Source organism: Chaetomium tenue, assembly GCF_020726465.1.
Source record: "Chaetomium tenue strain MPI-SDFR-AT-0079 chromosome Unknown F5144scaffold_1, whole genome shotgun sequence".
Lineage (NCBI taxonomy): Eukaryota > Fungi > Ascomycota > Sordariomycetes > Sordariales > Chaetomiaceae > Chaetomium > Chaetomium tenue.
This window is the reverse complement of record NW_027117329.1, coordinates 75,639-98,860: the sequence shown is the minus strand read 5'-3', so window position 1 is coordinate 98,860 and position 23,222 is coordinate 75,639. Positions and strand designations below refer to the sequence as shown.

Sequence of the window (23,222 nt, the reverse complement as noted above, 5' to 3'; positions counted from 1 at the left end):
TCTTCAAGAAAGTCGTCCCAGTGTTTCTTCTTCTGTTGCCGGATAGCGTCGTGGTACTGTTTCGCAGCCGCTTTCGCCATTTCCTCCAAGTCCACCAAGGGTCGCCCGGCTCGTCGTTCGGTCCGAGCACGGTTCCTCCAGTATGTGTAAATGCGACGCAGTTGTGTAAGGTCGGTTGTCCACCACCGCTTGGCGTATGGCGATGGTTTCGCTTTCGGTGTCAGGGTTTGGACCGTCTCCAAGACCGCCGACATTAGTCGGTCTGTCTGCTGCTGTACAGTGCCTCCCGAAGGGGTGGCGTCTAGTGCCCTCGCAATCCCGGTTTTGATTTCCTTCCAAGGTGCATTCTTGAGCAGAAGCCGGTCCCGTTCCTTTGGTACTGGGACCAAGGTGTCAAAGACCGTCTCAATCGCACGGTGATCCGATCCGTGTTCCGTCCTGTGGATCGCACACTTGACTGTTGTTTCCGCCAGCTCGGCAGACGCCAGGACCAGGTCGATGGTCGCGTTGTAATCCCCGACATGCCATGTCTTTGTGCCCCGTCGAAGCAGACTGCGAAGGGCGAACTCGTTCATCAGGTCGATGATACGATCTGCCTCTCCTTGTATTTCCACAGATACATCGTCTCCTCCCCACAGCTGGTCGTGCCGGTTGAAGTCTCCGGCAATTACCACGTCTACCGTCGTGCCCGCGTCTCGTCTTGCATCCATGATTGTGTTGCGTAAATTGTCGCACGTCTCCCGTAGAGCTTGAGGGTCCTGGTTTGGTATGTAGACCGATGCTACCAAGACTCGCCGACCGGGGAGCCTTAAGATTGCTGCTGTCATGTCCGGTGACCCTATCGGTACCTGTTCCGCCTCCACGTCCTTGTTCACCCAAAGCATGCTTCGAACTGCCCATCTGCCTTCCCTCCAAGTCGAGGGAACCATCTTGATCCACTTGTGATGTCCCATGGGGGTTGTGAAGAGTCGGCCATGAATCCTATGTGCTTGAGGCTCCTGGATGGCCAAGACTGTTGCGTTCTGAATGTCCTTGTCGTTCATCAAGCTTTCGTGCACCACACCTTGCTTTCTCACATTAAGCTGGATTAGGCGGAGTGTTCTACTCATGACGAGATGGGTAGAGCCTCTGGCAACTTCTGCTAAATGATTCATGTGGGCCGCCGCATAGGATGCATTTGGCAACCACTTCGCTGCAGCTGCGATGGTGGTGACCGTCCTTGCCGCACTTGGCGCACACTTGACGGTTTCTGCACTGGAACGCTTTGTGGCCGATCTGCTGGCAGTTGTAGCACTGGTCCGGCCGCATCCGACGTTCGAACACCCCCGTATACCCTGATTCTCCTCCGGCGTAGAAGAAGCCTTCATTGAGGAGTCTCTTGGCGTCGCCGAGTTTCGTGACATACACTACCATGGATCCATACGCTTTTGCAGTGTCCTTTCGACTCAGCCAAGCTATCTTGGCAATCTGCACGTCGTTTTCCTGGCCCAGGACTTCCGCGGTCCCAGGAAGGACCTTGCTCTCACGGTCGAGGACAGCCATACGGTTGACATTGTCGACTTTGATCGGGTACAGCTGATCTCGAAGGACTCTCGCACCCGGCGTTTTCTTTGCTTCGACGATGTCTTTGATCTTCTTCAATTCCCCTTCGTTCCTACTGATGACCCTAAGACAATTGGTGCTTCCTCTATCTCTTGTGACGGCAACACAGCGCCAGCTGGGTTGGTCGCCAGGCGCACGCATCTCATGCTCAATGAGCTTGCGAAGCGCTACTGGTGTAGCTTCACTGGCATGATCCTCCGGAACCCTTGACATGTCCACCGTGCAGAACGCTGGTTCCGGTGTCGCCGGCCGACCGGTGGAGGTCGGCGGGGTGGGAATGCTGACCAGAGGGGTCCGTCGGGCGATGTCTGCATACGTCGGTCGACACGATGGGGTCTCCTGAGCTCTAGTCATGGTGTGTAGCTGTATCTTGGTGTGCTCGAGCTCACTGCGGGCTTGAGTGAGCTCCTCTCGCGCCTGTGCCAGCTCTTGAGTCAGCTGGGCCGTCATTTTGGCGATCTCCTCTGCCATATGGTCCTTAAGTTTTTTGAATTCCGTCTGAATTTCTGCTTTCATGATGTTCAATTTGTTGTTAAAGTCATGATCCACGGTTTGTTCTGATTCTCGGGTCTCGTCCCTCGCCTCATCGGCTGCTGCAACCCGGATGGTGCGATTCTTGTGATTTCTCGGCATTTTCTCAATGTTGCTTTCCTCTTCCCAGTCCATATCTTCTTGTAGCTTTGACTCTATCGCCCTTCTCGTCTTCACCTTCTTTCGCTGGGGGCGGCGTTGTCCCGCTCCTGGAGTTCCGGAATCGCCTCTCATGACGTCGATGACGTTTGAACCACCGCGCGCCGCACCAGGCATCTGGAAAAGACAAAATCTTCCACCGGATGTCTCAAAATAAAAGAAGTCGTTTTAGATCTCGGTTAGGATAGGGGACAAAATTATGTCAATCTCCCAGCCGTCACAAGCACAGGTGAACGCTCAAAATTGTGTTTTTGCATTCCATGGTCTCCCGCCTCATTATAGCAAGTGCGTGATCTGCTCCACTTTCGTCTGATACTGCATGGGGGGAAATGTCGCCAAGCAAGTTCCAGCCCCCTGAAACCACATCTCAGGCCTTGGATTCAGACACCGGGGCGCGCGGTCCGGGCCAATGATCAGGGCCATCACCCAAAAAAGCAAGGGAATTGCGAGTCAGAAATGGGCCACAAAAAGCTACATCCGAATCAGTTCTGTCACAATCATTTTTTCGTCCGACGACCATCACCAAAACCCTGTTTTGGGGAAGTGAGATAGTTGTGATGGAGGTGGCAGAGGATTTATGGGGTCGAGGACTACCTCTTCTTGTCATCCGAACTCAACAAAGGCACCACCCCAAGCCCCCCACCTCCCCCACCCGTTTCGGGCCGGGCCGCGTCGAGCACCCATACGCATCTGTGCCGCGACGAGAGGGTTAGCGCAAGTAGTCGCGGTTGCTAGTTGCGTTGCTGGGGCCGGTGCGCTGCTGTTTGGGTTTGGGGGTTGAGAGGAAGAGATGCGGGCGCGGGTGTGTTCGGGGGTTAAGGGCGTTGTGACATTGCTAGTGGCGTTGGTGTTGAAAAGGGCGACAAGGGCGTTGGCTGCAGTGGTGGGCGCCGGGTTGCTGTACTCGCCGACGGTGCCTTGTGATCAAGAAGGCGCGGTCGCTTGGTGCATTTCATCGGAAGTCGAGAAACCAGCCGAGCCTGTTTTCAAGGGCAGACGAGAGCAGGAGGTGTCGGAGGGTTTGCAGGGTTTGATCTGATTCACTCCATTTCGTATGTCACTTCGCTAATAAGCGACTAGATGGCTTCGCCGAGGGATAACAGTCGCCGATCTGCAATGGTGTCAAAGCTGTATCTTGCACTGTGCAGTCAAAGTTGCTTTGAGCTTGGACCCAGAAGATGCTTCCTTCAGTGTTGATTCAAAAACCAACAACCCCAGCTCAATGTACCCCCGCGTGCGGTGATGGAATTATGACGAGATCATGTGGAGATTGAGGCCAGAGTTGGACAGCGCATTCTGCTTAGGATGGAATTGTTCAAGATGTTGCACCATGTCGGTTTTCTTCTGTGCGTGGGTGTTTTGAATCGTTGCCATGGTGGGCTATGCTGGCAATCTATGGTTTCAGGCGTTGGTGGGTAAATAAGAGGAATATCAAGCAAAGCAAACTAAATTGGAAGTGCTGCGACAAATTTGTATACCACAATGCTCTTTTTGGTCTTCGGCCCTCACTCCTGGCCTGAAGAGAGACCATGAAGGCTTCGAAAATTTAGGTAGCCTGGTGAAGAGGGACCGGACTGGAAGCACAAGAGCGGGGTTGGAAGCGGACGACCAGAGTTGGGACAAAACGGCCTGGGCGATTGCGCACGAACTTTCCAGAAGTCGAGAGTCGAGACAGCGATAGGAGGTTCGCTGGGCCGGGAACACACCCGCCTTTCAAGACCTGGTCGGCGGAGGATGGCTGTGAAGGCGGGTTTGGAGATGCTCTTCGTTCAGCAAAAAGCGATATCGACGGAGTTTGGGCAACGTTGCCTCTCGAGTTGGGTTTCGCTGGCGGCTCGCTGCAAGTCTGCCCAAGCAATGAACACACACCTCTGCCGCGGGTCTCATTGGTTCGGTCGCATGAATGAGGTATGCTCCGGCCCAAGGTACCTAGGTACCTAGGTAAGGAAGGTGCATCCAAGGTGGCTAAGTCTCCAAAACATCACCAAACGCGAAACGATGGGGCCCTCTACCCCCAAGCCCACCGTTCCAAACGGGATAGCGCCAGCTCCGTCCTTGACCTCTTCAGTTCGACAGCTCGTCGGCGGATTTCGAGAGTTTCGTCACAGACGCCACAAGTCGGGTTTGTTAAAGGTGGCTCGGTCTACTCGCTCCAGAAATATCATCTTCACAGGCACCCGCGAAGGTGCTGCTCTAGACGGCCATGTTGGAGCTGATAAACTCGAATGCCCGCAAGTGGCCCTGTCGCTGTGGGATCGCGCGTACGATGCCCTCAAGGAGAAGGATTATCTGTTAGTGGAGGAGTACGAGGCACTCCTATCAAAGGAGCTGCTCCCGGCGTCGAGTACGTCCCCACCTGCGCTCCTCTTCCGTCTCGTCACCTTACCAAGCAGGCATGGAACTAATACCGTATGGCAGATATTGAATACCGAGACGGACCCTCTATCTACGGCGGCACGGCACGCGGAGACGACCAATACATGTACTCGATAATAGACGATTCCAACCCCGCCGCCCGGCAAGCTCAGATGGTCGCAATAGCAGAGGGTTCTCTAGCCCGGTTGGAGGAGAAGGCAACCCAATACCGCATCTTCGGCCAGACCTACATACTCAAGGACCAGATTACACAGCTTGCAAAGGTGGTGGGGCAGCTCAAAGGGATAATTGGGGAGGCCGTCAAAGTGTCTCCCCAGGCTTCCGTCGCCTGGGCTGGCATCTGTGTCGTCATCCCGCTTCTCATAAACCCGAGTGCCGAGGATATGGCCAACCGAGATGGGTTTGCCTACGTCGCAAATCGCATGGGTTATTACACAGCACTCGAGCCCCTACTATTTCGTCTTCTTCACCACTCGTCCGGCACCAGAACGGCGAATGATGACTTGGCAACCAGATGCAGCCACAGTATCCAGGAACTGTATCAACACATTCTCGAGTTTCAGCTTCGAAGCATCCGACATTACTACAAGCATTGGCTTTGCAGGCTGGCGCGTGACACGCTCGCATACGATGGCTGGAAGCAGATGCAGGCCAAGGTGAAGGAACTCGAACAGGCTGTTTCTTTCGATCTCTCCCAGATCAACGAGCTTTTGTCGAGACAGGAACTTGAGTCTTTGAACAAGACGGCCGATAGTTCTCTCCAAGTGCTCCGCCAGTCCCACCTGATCACCAAAGATCATCTTCGAGCAACGGTGGAAATTCGAGATCTACTGTCAGGGAAGCAGCAAACTGAGGCGGAACGCGAGACTCAAGAATGTCACCAAACCTTCCGCCTCGCGCGAGGCGGAACCGAAGATGATTCATACGAGTGGTACAAAGGAAGAGTTGAAGACCGCGCCGAGGGTACCTGCGAGTGGTTCCTCAAGCATGATAACTTCCGATCATGGCTCACACAAGATACAGGACCTCTTCTCGTATCTACGGACCCCGGATGCGGAAAGTCAGTTCTGGCAAAGTATCTTATCGACCACATGCTACCCTCTGTAGGAGAAGCCAACATTTGCTACTTCTTCTTCAAAGACCAGGATCAAAACACCCTTTCCCAAGCTCTCTGTGCCCTTCTTCACCAGCTCTTTTCCCAACAGCCAGCCTTGATTCGCCACGCAATGCCAAAGTTCGCCGAGAACGGTTCCAAAATTGTGTCGAATACCAAGTCGCTGTGGGATATCCTGAAAGCTGCTACCGAGGATCCCGCTGCTGAACCAACGACTTTTGTCCTTGACGCGCTAGACGAGTGTGTTGAGGCAGACTTTCGGGAGCTGATGCAACAGCTGACGGCCCTTTTTGTTGGGAAGTCCATTTCGCCACGGAGGGTCAAATTTCTGTTAACCGGGAGACCATATTCTACAGTTCTATCCGGGTTCCAGGACTTGGTGGACGCGTTCCCCTATGTTCGAATCCCGGGAGAAAACGAGTCTGATGCCATCAGCAAGGAAGTGGACCACGTCATCAAGCATCGCGTACGAAAGCTGCGTCTCTTAAAACACATCGAGGACTACCTGGAGCAGCGCTTGGCGGCTGTTGATCATCGCACTTACCTTTGGGTATACCTTGTCTTTGATTACTTGGAGTCGGAAGGCTTCCAGAAAACCACGAAGGGGATCGACTTGATGCTTCAGAACCTTCCAACCACTGTCAACCAGGCGTACGAAAAGATCCTCGCAAAGCACAGAGGTTCTCCACTGGCTCAAAAGACCCTGAGTATCATTTTGGCGGCAAGTCGGCCTTTGACCGTAGCTGAGATGAACGTCGCGGTGAGCGTCAATCGCCCATCGGACTCCACGCCTGAGACGTGGTGTCTGGAGCTTGAAAGCGAAGACGACTTCCGGGAAACCCTCCCACGCGTCTGCGGTTTGTTCGTCTCCATATACCATGATAGGGTCTACTTTCTTCATCAGACCGCTAGGGAGTTCCTCCTCGCAACGCCACCATCACCCGGACATGCCGCGCCGCCGTGGGAAAACTCCATCACGATGTGCCACGCTCACACGGTGCTCGCCGAAGCCTGCGTGGTGTATCTGCGCTACTTCATGCCCGACAGCTCTCTTGAGGAGTTATACGGCAAAGTTCAGACCTGCTATATGGGCGAGGAATCCGACGATCAACATCCCCCTTTCCTCGGCTACTCAGCTAAATATTGGGGTACGCATTTGCGAGAGGCTGCTGTGGAACCGACCTCCGTGATATTATCGGATGCACTGCGGATCTGTGACAGCACATCAAAGATCTTCTCGGCGTGGACCTACATGTACCGAAGGCACGATCAGCTATACATTGCTGACTTTCCAGGTTTGGCAATAGCCTCGCGTTTTGGGCTAGCTGATCTTGCCGCGCTTCTGCTTGCCAAGGGTGCCGACGTTGACACCGTGTACTTTGATGGCTCGACGGCGCTCCACATGGCCGTTTCCGAGGGCAACAAGGCTGTCGTTGACTTGCTGATTAGGAAGGGCGCTGCTGTCAACACCTTGGATTCCTTTGGCCAGACACCACTTCACGCAGCTGCTGGCTTCGGATACGAAGACATCGTTGGCCTGTTACTTGCCAATTCGGCCGACGTCGAGGGAGGAGGGCCCGGCGTGAGGCCACTCGAGGTGGCGGCGGTGGGAGGGCATATGGCTGTTGTTCAGTTGCTAGTTGCAAACGGGGCTGACATTGAGGGGGGAGGGCCGAGCCAGAACCCACTCCAAGCCGCGGCGGATGCAGGGCACAAGGCTGTTGTTGAGCTGTTAGTTGTGAAGGGGGCCGACGTCAATGCGAAGGGCCGGGCTGAGGCCCTGGTGCCACTCCAGTACGCGGCAAAGGGGGGTTATGAGGGAATTGTCAACCTTCTGCTTACGGAGGGGGCTGATGTCGAGGGCGGGGGGCCGAGGGGGTTCGGCGAGTCGCCACTCCAATACGCGGCGAAGGGAGGGTATGAGAGTATCGTTGACCTTTTACTTACGAATGGAGCTAATATCGAGGGGGGTTTGCTCGGCGAGACGCCCCTCCAGCATGCAGCCAAGGGAGGACACAAGGCTATCGCTGAGCTGTTGGTTGTGAATGGGGCCCAAGTGAATCCCCCAAGTGGGCAGTGGCGCTTAACACCACTGCAGTACGCGGCGAAGGGAGGGTTTGAGGGGATTGTTGATCTTTTACGTACGCATGGAGCCGATATCGAAGGGGGGAGTTTCGGCGAGACGCCACTTAAATACGCGGCCAAGGGAGGCCATGAAGCTATTGTTGGCATATTAATTGCGCATGGGGCTAAGGCTGATGTTTAAGGGGAGGTCAACAAGGGTAAGTGTTGGTGAGCTAGGTATTGTCGATTTATTAGTTTATAGTTATAAAAGTTGGGATAATTCTGAATCATTTTCTTTCGATATTTTGGCACCTCTTTGACAGGTGTGCGCAGCATAACCACCGGGCTGGCTAGATTGATTGTGACGCTGCGGTATATATCTCCGCCCTCGGCCTCTAACTCCCTCCCTGGGGGCCTTCTTGATCCTGATTCGCAGGCGTAGCTGCCCCCGATGAACCTGACCAAGGCCACACCGATGACAACGAGTTCCACGTGTCACCTGGTTTTGAATCACAAATAACCCAAGAAACAATAGATGAGGTATAGTTTACATGGTTTACGTCGGGCTGGTATTATGCGATCCTCTTAAACAGCAACTCCTTCGTCGGATCCGGCACAGACTGTAGCAAGTGTCAGCCCTACTATTGGCAGAAGAGATTCAGGGGCCACGAAAACTTACCGATGAACCGAATAAAAGGTTTGGGTATCTCTCGGTTACCCCTTCTGGGAGAGCCATGTCGTATTCGAGGACAAAGTTGGCGACGATCATCTTGATCTCGTTGGCGGCGAAGAACCGGCCGGGGCAGGCATGGCGCCCAAAGCCAAACTGAGCGGGGGTTAGCCGAGTATCATGGTAGGCACTGCTTCACTCCGCCCGAATCACTTACGGTTAGAACAGTCGGGTTGACGGAAACAAACTGGTTCTGGGCGGCAGCCTCCACTTGGCCGGCCTCGCGGGCCTCCTCACGCAAGCGAGAGAAGCGCCAGGGATCAAACTTGTCGGCGTCCGGGAACACCTCGGAATCGCGGCTGACGGCGGCGGCGGGGACCTCGATGACAACACCAGCCGGGATGACCTGACCGTTGGAGAGGGTAAAGGTCTTGTTGACCTTGCGCGAGAAGGAAACGGAGCCGGCCGGATCCAGACGCATCGTTTCCTTGAGGAAGCTGTCGAGCTTCTTCATGGCTTGCAGTGCCGAGCTGGTGAAGACGCCATTGTGCTCGGCGAGCACAGTGCGGATTTCGTCGCGCAGTTCAGGGATGTATTGCGGGTAGGCTGCGAGGTTGTAGAAACTATAAGGTCTTAGTCGGGGCATCCCGATAGTACAAGGAGGTCGAGACTTACACGTTGGTGGTCGTCAGGGTCGTGGTGTGGATGGCGGCGAAAGAAATGGCCAGTTGGATGGTTGCCAGCTCCGCCGTCGAGTATTGTCTAAACTTGTCCTGCGCATCCATAATCCACTGCAGCATGTCGTCGGGCTTCTCGCTGTCCTGCATTTGACGCCTGGCGGCCACGATGGGACGTAAGAACTTGTCTGCTTGTGCACGTCGTTGATCCAGTTTCTTAACCTCGGGCAGCCGGCTGCCGAGGAACGGCCGTAGCCAGGGACGCATGGCCTCCAGGGCGCGGCGGGCTTCCATTAACTCGATGGTGTAGTTGATGGCGGCGTCGAGGTACTCCTCGGAGCGGCTGAGCTCGGCGCCGATGAAGATGCGACCGGACACGAGAGCGACGATACGGAGGAGCTTGCGGTTAATGTTGAGGGAAGTCCAATCGGCGCAAGAAGGCAGCTCTTGGAGGATGGATTGCTGGACCTCTTCGGCAATGGTTGGGTTAAGGCGGACCAGGGCTGGCGTTAAGCTGGCTTTGACTGTGTGAGGAACCAAGGTTTCGCCGGTGGGGAGCTTGGTGTACTTGGTGTGCATGATTTGGGCGATGGCATCGTCAAAGCTGACGACATCGTCTGGAAGCTTTCTGAGCTCACCCAGGAACTTTGGCGGCACGACGATGACGGTAAACTCTACACGGATATTAGCCGCTGCATGAGCGAGCTGAGGAACGTCTGATTCGGAATCCTACTGTTGGAGGTCACGATCCTGAAGACACTGTTTTTGAACTAGGGGCCGTTAGCCTTGTCGATGCGGGGTCCTGCTACGTAGGATTCCCGGTCGACTAACCTTCTTGTAGCCGTCAACGTAAAGGTCGGCGGCCTTGGTCAAGTATGCTTGCCTCCGTTTCTCATCACCGCCCAGGTGCTCGCCCGCAACGGGGACATTCGCGAGGGGTTTCTGGCTCAGGACATTTTGGAGGAGGAGGACGGCGAGGAGGGCGGCAAGGGTTGGGAGAATCAACGGCAACCTGGCGGTGACGGCTTCTGAAATTGCTTGTACATTCGCCATGGTGGGCGGTTGTATTGTGGTTTTGGTGAATGGCTGCAGCGATCCTCAAAGCCCGGTGTGAAACAAACAAACAAACACATACATACAAAAGACGTACAGGCGGGACAACGCCACCTTATAAACAACATCTCGCTTTCGTTGCGTCCCAGCCTTCCATCGGCGTATTCTCCCTGGTAGGTGGGCCACTTCACCCGGGGACAACGCGATCCGGGGGTGATTAGGGTAGCAACGGCTGACACGAGTGACACGGTGTTTGGCAGTGACGTTTCAGACGACCCGCCGGAGCCACCAAAACGGCTGTGTTTGGATCGGCTCGAGCCCGGTTCCCAGCACAGCCATGTCAAAGTCCAGGCCAAGCCGGGAAATTAAGCGCAGATCTGACGCGGCATTGCGAGGGGCTTGGCTCGGACTGTATTATTACTAGTATTCGTCCCTAGCTCTGGTGGTTGTTGATAGCTTGGGTTCATCGCGGTGCCTGGGGACAGGATTCAGGATTTAGGCTTCTGGATGATGGATACTAGGAAGCGGTCAGCAAAGCACCTCCTCGTCGGCCTTCAAAATCTGCGTCCCAACCACCTTAGGGGTAAGCTCCGAGTCCTTGCATGATGCATGGACACCCCGAATGCACCCAAGCGACCAGAAAAATGGAGGCTTGTAAAACGCAAAAAAAAAAGAAGCGCATCAATACGTGTATTCGTGCTTTGTACTCGGTCGTGTACGAAGTCGGTAGATTAAATGGCGAATGCTGAACAAGATCGAAACATGCAAGCCGAGCTCCACAAGATTGACCTGCATTTACGGTTTCGGATCCTCTCTCAATTGGCTTCGTCCTTCTTGCTGAGTGGCTTGAGTGGCCACCAAGGCAGGTGCGCGTGCCAAGTGGCGATCCCGCAACAAACTTCGAAAAGGGGCAGGTGGGAGGCGAGCGAGTCGCGGGTGGTGCGCGACATTGTTTTGTTGAACGGTTTCTCCAAATTGCCCCGAAATGACGTCTGGGGCTTTTCCAATTCTTCGCCAGAGTTTCTTTTCGATTTGCGGGCCATGACAGCCGGGTAGCAGCTGCCGGACCCACCTCCTTGCAACGAATTGAAGTTTTTTGGTTGGCTCCTGTTGAAGCCTGGGGATTTTGCACCCCACCAATTCCCGTTCTTCTGCTGAAAGATTCTGCCGAGACCGACAGCGACGAATCCCCCCACGGGCTCGCTTTCGCTTTTGCCTCGTTTTTGCTTGTTACTCGTCGCCGTGTCCGATTGACCATGGCTCGCCTGCGCCTGGGTTATACTAAATCACGTACTGGGTGCTTGAGGTGCAAGCAACGTAGAGTCAAAGTGAGCAAAGTGACGCGTTTTGTTTTGTTTCCCCGAGTCCGAGGCCGTTCCTTGGTTCCAATCCCTCCATTTCACCACCCCGAGACCACACAGGGACCTGTGTTTACTGACACCCAGTGCCATTCATCAGTGTGACGAGACCAGGCCATCTTGCAAAGCATGCCTCCGCCACGGCATCGAATGCAGTCTTTCCAACCAGTCCGACATCGCCTCCCCGACCGCTAGTTCTACCGCTGCCGGCACGCCTTCGCCAGGCCCGGGCCCGTCCCCTCTGCCACCAGACCTCCGGAAAATCCGGGTGAGGGCTCTCAACCCGAAGCCCACGCTACTGCAGCCACCCACTCCCGGCCCACCAGGAGAATGCGGCCCGGATCCGGTACCCTCCCCGAGCGGCTCGGCACGCACGCCATCTACCGACTCCCCTGTAGCAACTACCCCCGACCCCTTTCCGTACCTGACCAAGCTCGTCACTGGCCCGGCTGAGGAGGACACAGCCAACTGGGTGTTCGACCTCGAGTTGCTGCATCACTTCACCACGTCCACCTATGAGACCTTCATGATCGACTCTGCGCGGCTCGAGATAAACCGTCTGTGGAAGATGGAGGTGCCCAGGCAAGCTTTCAGCCACATCTTCTTGCTGCACCAGATTCTCGCCGTAGCATCCTACCACCTCGCCCACCTACACCCCCAAAACCGCCAGGCGTACTCGCTCCGCGCATCGCAGCACCAAAACGCCGGCATCCGACGTATGCGCCTGGCCCTATCAGAGCTCTCGCCCACCAACTGCCACGCTCTGTTCGCCTCGTCGTCGCTCCTCTTTATCGGCTCCCTCGCTGCCGCCTCCACGAACCGCGTCCCCGGCGGGCCCACCGTGGACGACATCGTCGACGTGTTGATCCTGGTCAAGGGCATCGGCAGCGTGCTGTACTCGTCCCAGGACCTGCTACGTTCGGGCCCTCTCGCGGACCTGTTTGTGCAGCACGGCGGCACTGAGCTCCCCAACCCGGCCCTGGACCGCGTCGTGCTGGCCGTCGGGGATTTCCTGGTCGAGATTGCCGAGACCGAGGCCGACGACCGGGTGCGCGCCATCATCCATGCCGATGCGTACCGCCTGGTGTCGGTCATCCGGGACTCGCTCACCAAGTCCGCCAGCGCCGAGTACCGCGTAGTCGCGGCGTGGCCGATCCAGACATCGGATGATCTGATACCGTTGCTGAGGCAGCGGAACCAAGCTGCACTGGCCCTGCTCTCGTACTACTGTGTTGTGTTCCACGCCGCGCAACTGCAGGGGTATTGGTTCATGCAGGGCTGGGCTGAGGGGGTAATACGGGATATCGCCCGGACCATGACTGGGCCGTGGAAGCGGCACTCGGCCTGGGCCCTGGGCTGGATCACCGGACACGCGGCGATGGGGTGAGCTGCCGGACTAGCCTCGTACTGGTTCTTCTAAACGGCGAGACAACACCGTTCAGTCAACCGACCACCAACTGGAAATGTTGGCGGGTGTTCATGGTTTCGCCGGCCATGCGGGTCTTACACCCGGCCTTTGGGATGTTGGGGTCCGCACCACGTTGCAACTCACCAACTCAGACAGAGTTAACACTTTCTTTTGTCTTATTCTTTTACGCCCCCTACAAGGCTTCGGATAATTTGCCCCTGGCCTGTCACTCTTGAATCCAACCTCTCGAACACAAGCCAACCAACCCAACACCTGCACAACCCATCCTCCCTACCCCCATCAAACCCAAGCTTACACCCAAGCTCACTTCCCCTCCGGAAACCTCCGAAACATATCCCTTAGCTTATCCAGCGGCGTGGCCAGCATGCCCACGGCCGTCTCGTACGGCGGCCGGTCCGGCGCGGCCGGGTGGCTGCGCGTCGGCACAAAGTGCTTGGTGCGGTCGAAGCTGCGCGCCAGCTGGCCCGACGCCTCGTCGTCGAGCGCCTGCTCCAGCGCCGGCAGGTCGTCGCGCTCCTCCTCCTGCATGTGCTGCGCGAGCGACTCCCAGAGCGAGTCGATCGTGGGCGTGAAGGTCGGGTCGGTGGGGGCGAGGGATTGGAAGGTGTGGAGCTTTTCTTTGACCTGGAGAAGGGCGTTGGGTGTTAGAAGAGGGGTTTGGGTGGCTGTGGCCTCGGTGGGGTGGGAGTCACGTACCTGCTGGTGTTCAGACCGGTCCTTCTCGGCCATGACCATGCCGTTGGGGATGTGCTTCTCAAACGCCGGGTACACGACGATCTCCTCGGCCACCGAATGCCGCGCGAGCTCCCACACGAACTGGTTTTGCCACTTGGCCTTATCGTCGTCGCGGTGTGCGTTCTTGATGTTGTTGTAGTACTCCCGCAGCTCGTCGTGGTCGTGCTTGATGCGGTCCGACACCCGGGTCGCTGCGCTCGCGGCCATGGTTGCTCCCGTCGGGGTGCCCTGTCGAGTCTCGGTCGACTGGAAGCGGATGGGGAATACAATGAAGGGACAGGTGTTTGGGCTGGTGAAGGTGTGTCTGGCTGCTTGTTGGGTAATGGTTGAGGCGGGACGAAGTGCTTGCCGATACATGGTTCGGTTTAAAAGAGGATGGGAAGAAAAATAGAGGGAAGGTCAAGGGGCAATGGCAACACAAGATTTGCCTGGAGGGACTGCGAAGCTCTTTCTGTACTTCTTGTTACTCTACTGTACAGTTAAGCCACAATTAAAGGTCCAGGCCGGTTCTCCATGTCTGTTGTTTGTTCTGAGATACCGGTATTGCTAGACGCAACCATGCCAACGGAGATATCGTTCCTGAAGGCTCTGCGCGTCATGGTTCGGAAATCGGTGTACTTTGAGTGGCTGCCCGTAGCTTTTGCTCCGGGAGCACGGGGCGCTGATATTAACGTCCGTTGTGAGTGGGTTGCCTGCCCCTTGAGGAAGTTGGTTGGTGATGTCATGATACTTCCTACAGAGCGGAGCCTGGCAACCCAGCCCTGGAATCGCCGCTACGTGACACCGATCGATGCTCAGAACTTTGGATGCGATTCTAGGCGTCAGGGGCACGGAAGTTTTGTCCCGGCTTTGAGTCACAAACTCCCAGACCTACTCCCCTTTGAGTTGTACGCTGGGCAATCACACTCAGCCTCTCGCTGACCGTAATCCACCTTTTACGAAGCATTGCGTAGCAAGTCATGGTTCAATGGTCCGACGACTCGGACAGTTGCGAGGACAGAAAGGGCGATCTTTGGAAAGGGATCATGCTATGCATCCACATAATATACGTATTCCCAAGTTATTTACAACCGGTCCTAAGGGTACCTTCAATACATACAGAAGAACTCCCCCGAATAACACCCAGCCGGCGCCGTAGCGCCAACAATCCCAGCTCCAGAGTGCTGCAACAGGAGTAGCAGCTAAGCAATCGTCACGCTTCCGAAACCACGGTTAGGAAACCGTTTACAGGCACTGCGAGTACCAGTCGTTCTGCTTCTGGCAGGTCCAGGGGCTCTCGCAGCGGGTAGGGCCCTGCCAGCCATTGCCGCCGCATTGGCCCCAGCGGGGCGAGGCCGCACCGCCGGTCGGGGTGGTGCCGACCGAGGTGGAGGTGGAGGTGCGGGAGACGGGCGGGGTGGTGGTGACGGTGATGAGGGTGGAGGTGGGGGGCGGGCTGCCGGTGGCGGCGGCGGCGAGCACCGACGAGATGGAGGTCCATGCGGGCTTCCGGTTGTAGTTGCTGTCGTAGATCATGGCGTCGCCCTCGCCGGGGAAGGTGCCCGGGATCCACGAGTGCTTGTCGGTGAAGCCCCAGACGGTCACGCCGATGCAGCCGTCGACGTCGACACACGAGCCGACCACGTTGGCGTAGTCGTTGCCCTGGGTGACGGACGCCTGCGACGAGGCGGGGAGGCTGGCGTGGCGGATGTCGAGCTCCGTGTAGGCGACCTCGACGCCGAGCGCAGTGAAGCGCTTGAGGGTGGTGGCCAGGTTGGCGCGGCTGGGGGTGCTGCCGACGATGAGATGGCCCTGGAAGCCGACACCGTCAATGGGAGCGCCAGCGGCCTGGACGATCTTGACGAGGTCAACGGCGTAGTCGGTCTTGGCGGCGTTGTACTCAAGGTTGTAGTCGTTGTAGTACAGCTTGGTGTTGGGGTCGGCCTTCTTGGCCAGATTGAAGGAGAGCGGGAAGTAGTCGGTGCCGAAAGTCCGGAGGAATACGCTGTCGCGCCATCCGCCGCTGTCGCTGATGGTCTCGTTGATCACGTCCCACGCGTAACACTGGCCCTTGTAGTGGCCCATGACGTTGTTGATGTGCGTCTCCATGACCGAGGTCAGGGTCTGCTTGTTCCACGAGCCTTGGGAGACCTGGGTATGGGTTAGCAAGGACGCGGCTTTGACAGCTCTCTCGTGGAAGGTGGACTCACCCATGAAGGGAGCTGGCTGTACCACACGAGGGCGTGGCAGCGGAGACCCTGGCCGTTCTTCTTGGCCGTGTTGGCGGAGATGTCACCCTGGTTGTAGTTGAACTGGCCGCGCGAGGGCTCCGTGCTGTCCCACTTCATGCCGTTCTCGGGGACGAGCTGGCCGAACATGCTCTTGTCGCTGAGAATGGCGGCATACTGGCTGTCGCTGTTGATGGTGCCTTCGCCGAGAGCGGTACCGAAGTACTTCAGACCAGCGCGGACGGCGAGGTCATTGAGCTGGGCCGAGACGGCAGGCACTAGGAGCGCCGAGAGGAAAGCGTTGGCATACATTTTGCTGACCGGGAAAGACGACACCGACGATGGGGTTGAGGAGAGACGTGGGTGGTGAGAGGGCAGCAGAGGGTTGGACGAGGGCAGCGCCTGAGGCTTTATAATTGCTCAGAATACCTCTCGTTAACTCTCCGTACCAGATGTTATCCTTGCCTGGTCCTGGCTCGAATCTCGGCAATGGGCCATCGGCTCGTCGTCCCCACGGGGCCGCATCGCCCACTCACCCCCCCGTGATCTGTGAGCGGCCATGGGTTGGTTCATCCAACCGATGTGCTTCTAGCTTCGGCTTGCTCCGGCCTGGAAGCTTCGAAGCCGGGTCGAAGCTGGTCGAAGTTGGTCTGATCGTGCATGATGGGTCCACTGGTGCCGGGTCCTGCAGTGGATAGTCTTGGGTTGGTTACCATCGCTGCTCGTCTGAACGGTCACCTAACCCGGTTTTGCTTCGGAGGATCTTCCGGGGTACGCAAAAGGGGCAGCCAAGGCGACGCCAATTGCTTGTGAACCCGGAAGCTGGCAACCTTCAGAACCCCACTGGCGCTAGCGTGCCCCTTAATCCCGGCACCCCCGGAGGTTTTTAGGTTCCTCAATGCTCCCCAACTCCGCTCTCCACGTGACAATTAGCCTGAAGGCCGCGGGCTACAACCTTGTTGTCAGTGTGGTTGCGGTGGCCGGAGACCGAGTTGGTGATGCCGTCGGGAAGAATAGGAAGTTGGCGAGCGAGGAGGATGCCATGGGTGCTTGCGCGCAAATAGCCGGCGCGCTTGTAGTCTTGTAGTATGTACATGTACATACACATCGGGATGCGGCTGAGGTTTGAGGGCTTCCTTGGCTTACGACTTGTCAGGCAACGTGCAGAAGCCACTTCCCGATGGGGAAACCGGAAGAGACAGCAAGCATGTCAAGCGTATGATCCCTGACTGAAGAATAGTCGTGCCAAATCAGAGTCCACGTGTATTGCCACGGTAACGTGGGCCATCAGTTATTGTCGTTAAGTCTCGAGTCTTGACAAGGTGGTATATTCGCAAATGTAATTCATTGTACCTTTTGGCCGAATTTTTCCTCGTCGGCGTTTGCTTTCATGTATGTGTTCTCTGGTACGTTGCTCACTTATACCCGGATCTTCTTTCCCTTATGCGAGCAGGTATGCCCGCCCCTGGCTTCCTCGGCCAGCGCGGTCCATCTCCTGAAGCTTTTAACCACCCCGCGGCGGGTATGGAGGTTGAGGCTTGTCTTATCCCGAGCCGGAACGCCGTCGAGCGAATTCGCCAGCCTCGCGGCAGCGCGAGCAGCGGCTCTAGCATTGAGGGTGAGGGCCTCCCAGTGGATGTTATCCAGGTCGTCACACGCCTGATGGTAGCACGCATCGTAGGGCGCGCCAGCGCCAGTGTGCAGCGACGCGGTCGGGATGCCGAGCTCGACAAAGCCGACGAAGTCTGAGCCGCTGCCAAATTCACTGAAGGGGTAATGTCAGTACATATCGGAAACGGAGATCCTAAACGAGCGAGATGACGTACCCGTGGCGGACATCAATTCCTTTGGTGACAAGATATTCGTCGAGCAGTTGCGGACCGACACCGCTGTTCTCGTTGCTGGCAATGCTGTAATCGGGTTGCGGGGAGCCGATCATGTCGTAGTTGAAGTAGTACCTGATGCTGTCGGCCTCGGCCTCGGTTAGGTGCGAGGTGTAGTACAGCGAGCCGACCAGGCCGCTCTCTTCAGCTCCCCACCACGCAAACCGAATCTTGTTCGGGAAGTTGTCATAGCGCCTGACCGCAGTCATGATCTCCAAGAGGGCCGCAGTGCCGCTGCCGTCATCGTTCACGCCCGCGCCCTTCTGCACACTGTCTAGATGCGCCCCGAGCATGACCACGTTATTCGGGTCGCCTTGCTTGGTCTCAGAAATGATGTTCCATGTTTCGCGGGTCTCGGAGATGGAATCGACGAGCAGAGTCGCGGTCACTTCTTCGCCGGCTGCCAGGCGAGATTTCCAGTCTTGGCCGACCTCCAAGGGGATGATACCAATGGGGACCATGCGCCCAATGTTTTCGGCGCCCAGAGTGGGAACTACAATGTTGGTCCCAGGGACTTCGTCATACAAAATGACACCTGTTCCGCCGCAAATCATCAGCATCTCGCTCCCGAAGCCATTAAATGTAATCCGCAGATTCAATCCTCACCTAGAGCCCCGCGCTCCTTGGCGAGAATAGACTTGTCCGCCACAGCGCAAAGGCCCCTCTTCACGAGGGCCAATTTGCCCTTCACATCCAACCCCTCCCATTGATCAGCGAAGCATGCTGACCCGCGCTCATTGTCAACGGGGGTATCAACGAGCGCGGCGGTGATGCCGCCGGATACCAGAGTAGGCGGGTTGTACTGGGGGCTGATGACGAAGACGTCCTCGCCCTCAGGGCCCGTCACGCTGATCTTCAGTGTCTTGTCGTAGGTGTGGTTGAAGGGCTGGACGAAGGTGTCGAACTTGTCGCCGACGCGGGTCTGCGCGCGCTCGAGCACAAAGTCGAGCGACGCCTTGAAGCCGGGTTCGCCGAAGGCCCGGTTGCCGCCGTGGGTCACGGCGATATGGTTAAGGTTCCAGAGGACATTTTGGAGTCTGGGGGTTTGGTCAGCGGGAAGGGCCGGATTGATGATGGGTTGGGGTCGGGTTTGTTGGCTTACTCTTCTGCTTTGATGTCCGCTTCCAGCTTATCCGCAGTCAACGGATTGTTCGTCGCGACCGTGGTCGACGAGAGGAGAAGCGTCGCCACAACTGCTGTTGTGGTGCGGGGTACCTTCATTGTTCCTGCCTTCCGTTGGAGGATCTTCGCCGGCGCGGATCGAAGACTGGATCTAAAGATGGGAGAGATGGAGGTGCACAACAATCCCGCATTAATTGCTTGGATACCTCACTACTGCGTTGCTCCCTTTTAATTGCCCGCTCAGCCAAGGTCTCCAGACTCCAACTTGACTGAAGGGAGAAGGTGATGATTTAGCCCGCGATGTCGTCAGACTCCATGCCCGTAACAGGCTGTTCTGAACCATGCTTGCCCTGCCAACCCCGATTAGCGGTCATAGTAACCGGCATTTGCAGCAAATTGCCGGGCCGCCCTGCTGCAGACAACACCCGCAAGTGGAAGGTGACGAGAGACCTTCCATGTTGGCTCGTGGGGCCGCATCGCAAAAAAAGCTCGGCATTGTTTTTGTGGTCGGTTTACTGTGTATGGCACTGCGAATGGCCTTGGTCTGTTCTCAATTACCCCTGGTTTGCTCAACAAGACCCATGTCTTCATTCAACTTGCGCCTTCCTTCTACTTTTACCACATTTCAAACTGGAATATCCCCAAGTTGCTTGATTCTCGCAGGTTTAGGCATCGACACAGATAATTGATGGAAACCGAACCTTGTTGGTTGATGGGAATTGGTGTATTGAGGAACAGAGAAGGCCCTGTTAATAGGCTTGCTCATGACATTAAGCATGTCGAATGAAAGCATTGAGGTTGAGAGTGACGCAAATAATGGTAAATAATGACCTCATTGAGTACAAGCACTATCATGATTGAGCTGAATTCAATGGAAACAATAGCCAAACTATGGCCGGTGATGTCATACTGCGTGTTTGGGATACCCATCACAACTTCTCACACTGAGGCACTCAGAGGTGCGATGGACAACAATATCATGCAGCTGGAAGTCAAGAAACCACACTCCAAATGGCATCTTTTCCTCCCTTGGAAGATTCTTTCGTTAACCAATCGGACCTGAATGAGAAAGACAGCCGGCCGGGAGCCGTGTTTCGGCCCCACTCCGGTCCGGCCCCACCTGTTATCGGTCCTCCCATGACTTGTGGCCGGGTTCCGCTTGCAGCAGTGCCGACCATTACCGGAGATCATTGGGTGAAGAAATTAACCTCCATCCCAAGACCCATCCTGAGTTTGGCAGTAAACGGAGGAAAGGATGCAGAATCCTTTTATATCAGGGGTGCCTTCAACTGTTGAAGTTCAACAATACTCCTGAGTAGCCTGTCTTACACCTCCGGAGGAATGACGAAACCCGGTGTGTCACATTTCTGAATAATATGCGGATTGTGAAAGACGAGAACTTATTTCCAAGGACTTGTTCCCAGGAGTTGTGATCAAGGGAACTCATGGAACTGAGCCAAAGTCATCTCCCTAAGTGGGAGGATGTATCAACATGGTGCAATGATAGGTGACTGCATGTCTCTGAGATGGATCTGGTATTGTTTACTCCCCCTCATATTACCATTGAAGCTGGATTAGGGTATTGAGACAATGGCAGTCAAGTCATGGAATGGAAAGGACAATGCTTCAGCCTCTTGGGCTGGAGTGTTCGCCCAGTCTCATCAGTTCGAGCCCAATTCTGGCTCTTTCCCGCATGAATGAAAGAGGTAAAGCCTGAGGCCGGGGCTGTGGTGCATGAAAACACCAAAGGGGTGCTCCGCTTTGTATTATTTTCACAGGGGCTTCTCTCTCCTCGGCCTTCCACACCCACCTCTTGCCTGCTGATGCGATTTGAAAGGAATTTTCACAAAGTCTCGGTGTCAACACCACCACATACGTGTGTTTCCTTTCTTGAGACCCGCATTTCTAGCCCTAGCTGATTCACGCCTGCCAGAGAAGCATAAATACCCCTCCTCTCTCCTTCATTCTTCCTTTCTCTTTCAACACCACAACTCCGACATCCAAGTCACTTCACCTCGAGAGACCACCAAAATTGCATCTCGATCCTCTACTATCTTGAGCTAAGACTGCTTCATCAATCTCTTCATTCGAGTAAGTAAGCCTTCCAGTCTCACTTCTTACCTTCGACCAAAACATTCCGGATCCGACTTCCGCAGCTTGGATCAAGTCGCGTTGCAGAAGCCCCAATGCTGCCACCCTCACTTTCATTCATGACTCCAAGCCCCGAGCCTCCAAACATTGCCCAATGTCATCTGTGTTGCTCGTCGCGTTGTGTGCTCAACTAATGTGGCTTTCCAGACTCTCAAAAATAGCACATCACGATGCCTGCCAAGTCAAAATATACCAACAAGGCTGAGGACGCCGCTGGCAATGCCAATGGCGACGGTCCACTCTCCGTTCTCACTGCTCGCGAGCAAACCATGTTGCTCCAGGGCCTGCTCACCGTCCCTGGTTTTCCTGGCGTAAGTCCATCCTTCTGATTCCTTCACTTTGACGCTTGCCCCCCAGTGCTCCGGTTCTGTCCCGGAAACACCGGAACTTTCCTCGCCGTTTCACTGTTGGTTTCGGCCTCGGCTATTATGCCAGAGAAAAACCCCAGAAACCCCCGCCACACGCGCTCGCACCTGCTCCCGACGCCGCTAACACACAACGCTCCAGGGCATTCAAATCGACTACCCCAAGGTCGCCGAGCGCATGGGCCTGAAGAATCCGCGTTCCGTCGCCAACGCCTGGAGCCTTATCAAAGGCAAAATCAACGCGTACGACAAGAAGTACCGCGAGGACAACAACCTCCCCTCCGCCGCCGATGAGGCCGCCGCCGTCGCCCAGGCCGACGACGCCGAGGACGAGAACCCGGCCCCCAAGAAGCGTGCCCGCGCTTCCAAGACCACCACCGCGACCGCCGCCAAGCCCGCCGTCGCCCCCGCTCCCCGCCGCCGCAAGCCCGCGGCTGCCACCAAGGCCCCTCGCTGGCCGAGGCACTCCATCATGGGCCCGCTGTCGGAGCCCCTCGCCACCGCCGGCGAGTGGGAGGATGACGAGGAGGAGGCGGAGGAGGAGACGGGCGCCGCCGACCTGGGCGAGATTTAGGCCCATGTTGTTTGTTGCCGTGGCTGGGGGCTCTGCCTCCCTCTCTTTGCTGTCTTGTTGTTTTGCCTTTTTCTTTGTGTGCCGGGAATTTCCTGGCTTGGAGGTTGGGGCGCCGGGGTGGGTGGGCGTAGACTAGCAGAGGCCTGAGGGCCAGCAGGTAGCAATGCCTGCCCCATCACACTGGTTCCATTGCTTTGTGATTTGATCTAAAGTGCCATTGTCGCCACTGACTTCAGATCGACAGCATTCTTTCGTCCTGATGTTTCACCGCAGTGCACAAATCGCCAGGACGGGCACACCCTGCGGCGGGGGATACAAAAAGCGAAGGCGGGCAGAAAAGGCGAAGAGGGTCACAAAACACAGAGGGGGCCACAGAAGGCGAAGAGGGACAGGAACAGCAAAGGAGGCCTGCAGCTGCTAGAATTCCCGGGCCTGCCCTGTCCCAAGTTGCAACAATGGCGATTTTGTGTACCAGTTACTTTCCGGCTTCATGTCTGACCTACCTACGCAAGAAACACAAGACGAAGACGAACTAAACGCAGAGGAATTTGCCTAGCACGGCCCGCTGAATCCGCAACGTACCCCCCCTGATGCGAAGGACAGCGATCCTGCACTGAGGTATTACGAGCCACAACGCAGTGCAAGGCCATTTCCAATGGCCTGGCTGTTATCGGTCATGGTTAGGCTGGCCGTCATGGGATTCATTAGTCTGCTGAGGTGACACAAGTCCTGGTCTGCATGCACGCAACAGAGCGGTCATCCCGGGCGCCACACCGTCCTTGAAGGCCCAATACCTTTCACTGCTTTCAGCCGTCTCGGCCTTGCATGGAGGCGGCCCACCCCCACGAAGCTTAATCCTGCCAAGCAGCAAGCGGACGATCTCCCGAAGGCGATGTGGGTAGCTGGTGACGACGAGACACAAGACTTCGGTAAGGGTCGATCGCGTTCATAAGCAACTCGGTCTGGGAGGTGCAGGCCCGAGAAATGGAAAGGGCAGGGTTGATGCTGGCGAACTTGGAGGAAAGACGAGGGGAATTGGAAACGGTGTTGATTGAACCCCACCACCACCCACAGTACCTAAACCACACAGTTAGCTGCACCTGGACTCAGTTTGTTGACTGGAACAGAAGGCGCTCGCCCGACTGGGCTCAG

At 56.2% G+C, this 23,222-nt stretch overlaps 8 protein-coding genes across 8 annotated transcripts; 4 read left to right on the top strand and 4 right to left on the bottom strand.

Moving 5' to 3' along the window:
• Positions 1–4,290: 4,290 nt before the first annotated feature.
• Positions 4,291–7,903, top strand: F5144DRAFT_542457 (uncharacterized protein; the record flags this gene model as incomplete). Its single annotated transcript, XM_066787192.1, has 3 exons — positions 4,291–4,636; positions 4,711–7,699; positions 7,840–7,903. The coding sequence occupies 3 exons, from the start codon at positions 4,291–4,293 to the stop codon at positions 7,901–7,903; spliced, it is 3,399 nt and encodes a 1,132-aa protein (XP_066647533.1).
• A 330-nt stretch (positions 7,904–8,233) lies between these two features.
• Positions 8,234–10,724, bottom strand: F5144DRAFT_634205 (cytochrome P450). The gene is made up of 5 exons (XM_066792573.1): positions 10,025–10,724; positions 9,192–9,922; positions 8,734–9,139; positions 8,526–8,672; positions 8,234–8,466 (listed from the first exon to the last, which is right to left on the bottom strand). Exons 1-5 carry the CDS (start codon positions 10,244–10,246, stop codon positions 8,419–8,421), a joined length of 1,554 nt encoding a protein of 517 aa, XP_066647532.1. The 5' UTR covers positions 10,247–10,724; the 3' UTR covers positions 8,234–8,418.
• Positions 10,725–11,008: 284 nt separating this feature from the next.
• F5144DRAFT_481473 (uncharacterized protein) lies at positions 11,009–12,991 on the top strand (the record flags this gene model as incomplete). The annotated part of the gene is made up of 2 exons (XM_066785283.1): positions 11,009–11,160; positions 11,692–12,991. The coding sequence occupies 2 exons, from the start codon at positions 11,009–11,011 to the stop codon at positions 12,989–12,991; spliced, it is 1,452 nt and encodes a 483-aa protein (XP_066647531.1).
• A 345-nt stretch (positions 12,992–13,336) lies between these two features.
• On the bottom strand, positions 13,337–14,125 carry F5144DRAFT_480776 (hemerythrin HHE cation binding domain-containing protein; the record flags this gene model as incomplete). Its single annotated transcript, XM_066785247.1, has 2 exons — positions 13,337–13,657; positions 13,730–14,125. The coding sequence occupies 2 exons, from the start codon at positions 14,123–14,125 to the stop codon at positions 13,337–13,339; spliced, it is 717 nt and encodes a 238-aa protein (XP_066647530.1).
• An 844-nt stretch (positions 14,126–14,969) lies between these two features.
• Positions 14,970–16,578, bottom strand: F5144DRAFT_1581 (glycoside hydrolase superfamily). The gene is made up of 2 exons (XM_066782506.1): positions 15,958–16,578; positions 14,970–15,898 (listed from the first exon to the last, which is right to left on the bottom strand). Exons 1-2 carry the CDS (start codon positions 16,285–16,287, stop codon positions 14,993–14,995), a joined length of 1,236 nt encoding a protein of 411 aa, XP_066647529.1. The 5' UTR covers positions 16,288–16,578; the 3' UTR covers positions 14,970–14,992.
• Positions 16,579–17,274: 696 nt separating this feature from the next.
• On the bottom strand, positions 17,275–19,342 carry F5144DRAFT_552419 (peptidase-like protein). Its single transcript, XM_066787742.1, has 4 exons — positions 18,961–19,342; positions 18,465–18,895; positions 17,802–18,393; positions 17,275–17,740 (listed from the first exon to the last, which is right to left on the bottom strand). The coding sequence occupies exons 1-4, from the start codon at positions 19,077–19,079 to the stop codon at positions 17,395–17,397; spliced, it is 1,488 nt and encodes a 495-aa protein (XP_066647528.1). The 5' UTR covers positions 19,080–19,342; the 3' UTR covers positions 17,275–17,394.
• On the top strand, positions 19,343–19,726 carry F5144DRAFT_552418 (uncharacterized protein; the record flags this gene model as incomplete). The annotated part of the gene is made up of 1 exon (XM_066787741.1): positions 19,343–19,726. A coding segment is annotated over exon 1 (230 nt), but the record flags the coding sequence as incomplete, so codon positions are not given.
• Positions 19,727–20,978: 1,252 nt separating this feature from the next.
• F5144DRAFT_607450 (uncharacterized protein) lies at positions 20,979–22,070 on the top strand (the record flags this gene model as incomplete). Its single annotated transcript, XM_066791556.1, has 3 exons — positions 20,979–21,071; positions 21,279–21,442; positions 21,639–22,070. Exons 2-3 carry the CDS (start codon positions 21,302–21,304, stop codon positions 22,068–22,070), a joined length of 573 nt encoding a protein of 190 aa, XP_066647526.1. The 5' UTR covers positions 20,979–21,071; positions 21,279–21,301.
• Positions 22,071–23,222: the final 1,152 nt, after the last annotated feature.

Bases quoted from the DNA above. Each gene is read 5' to 3' on its own strand.
- F5144DRAFT_634205 (XM_066792573.1), bottom strand. From the start codon at position 10,246: ATGGCGAATGTACAAGCAATTTCAGAAGCCGTCACCGCCAGGTTGCCG. The intron at 9,923-10,024 runs GTTAGTCGACCG...CTCCAACAGTAG, and splicing joins ACGTTGACGGCTACAAGAAG to GATTCCGAATCAGACGTTCC. The intron at 8,673-8,733 runs GTAAGTGATTCG...ACCCCCGCTCAG, and splicing joins TCAACCCGACTGTTCTAACC to TTTGGCTTTGGGCGCCATGC.
- F5144DRAFT_1581 (XM_066782506.1), bottom strand. From the start codon at position 16,287: ATGTATGCCAACGCTTTCCTCTCGGCGCTCCTAGTGCCTGCCGTCTCG. The intron at 15,899-15,957 runs GTGAGTCCACCT...ACCCATACCCAG, and splicing joins ACAGCCAGCTCCCTTCATGG to GTCTCCCAAGGCTCGTGGAA.
- F5144DRAFT_552419 (XM_066787742.1), bottom strand. From the start codon at position 19,079: ATGAAGGTACCCCGCACCACAACAGCAGTTGTGGCGACGCTTCTCCTC. The intron at 18,896-18,960 runs GTAAGCCAACAA...CCAAACCCCCAG, and splicing joins GCGGACATCAAAGCAGAAGA to ACTCCAAAATGTCCTCTGGA. The intron at 18,394-18,464 runs GTGAGGATTGAA...GCGGCGGAACAG, and splicing joins CAAGGAGCGCGGGGCTCTAG to GTGTCATTTTGTATGACGAA.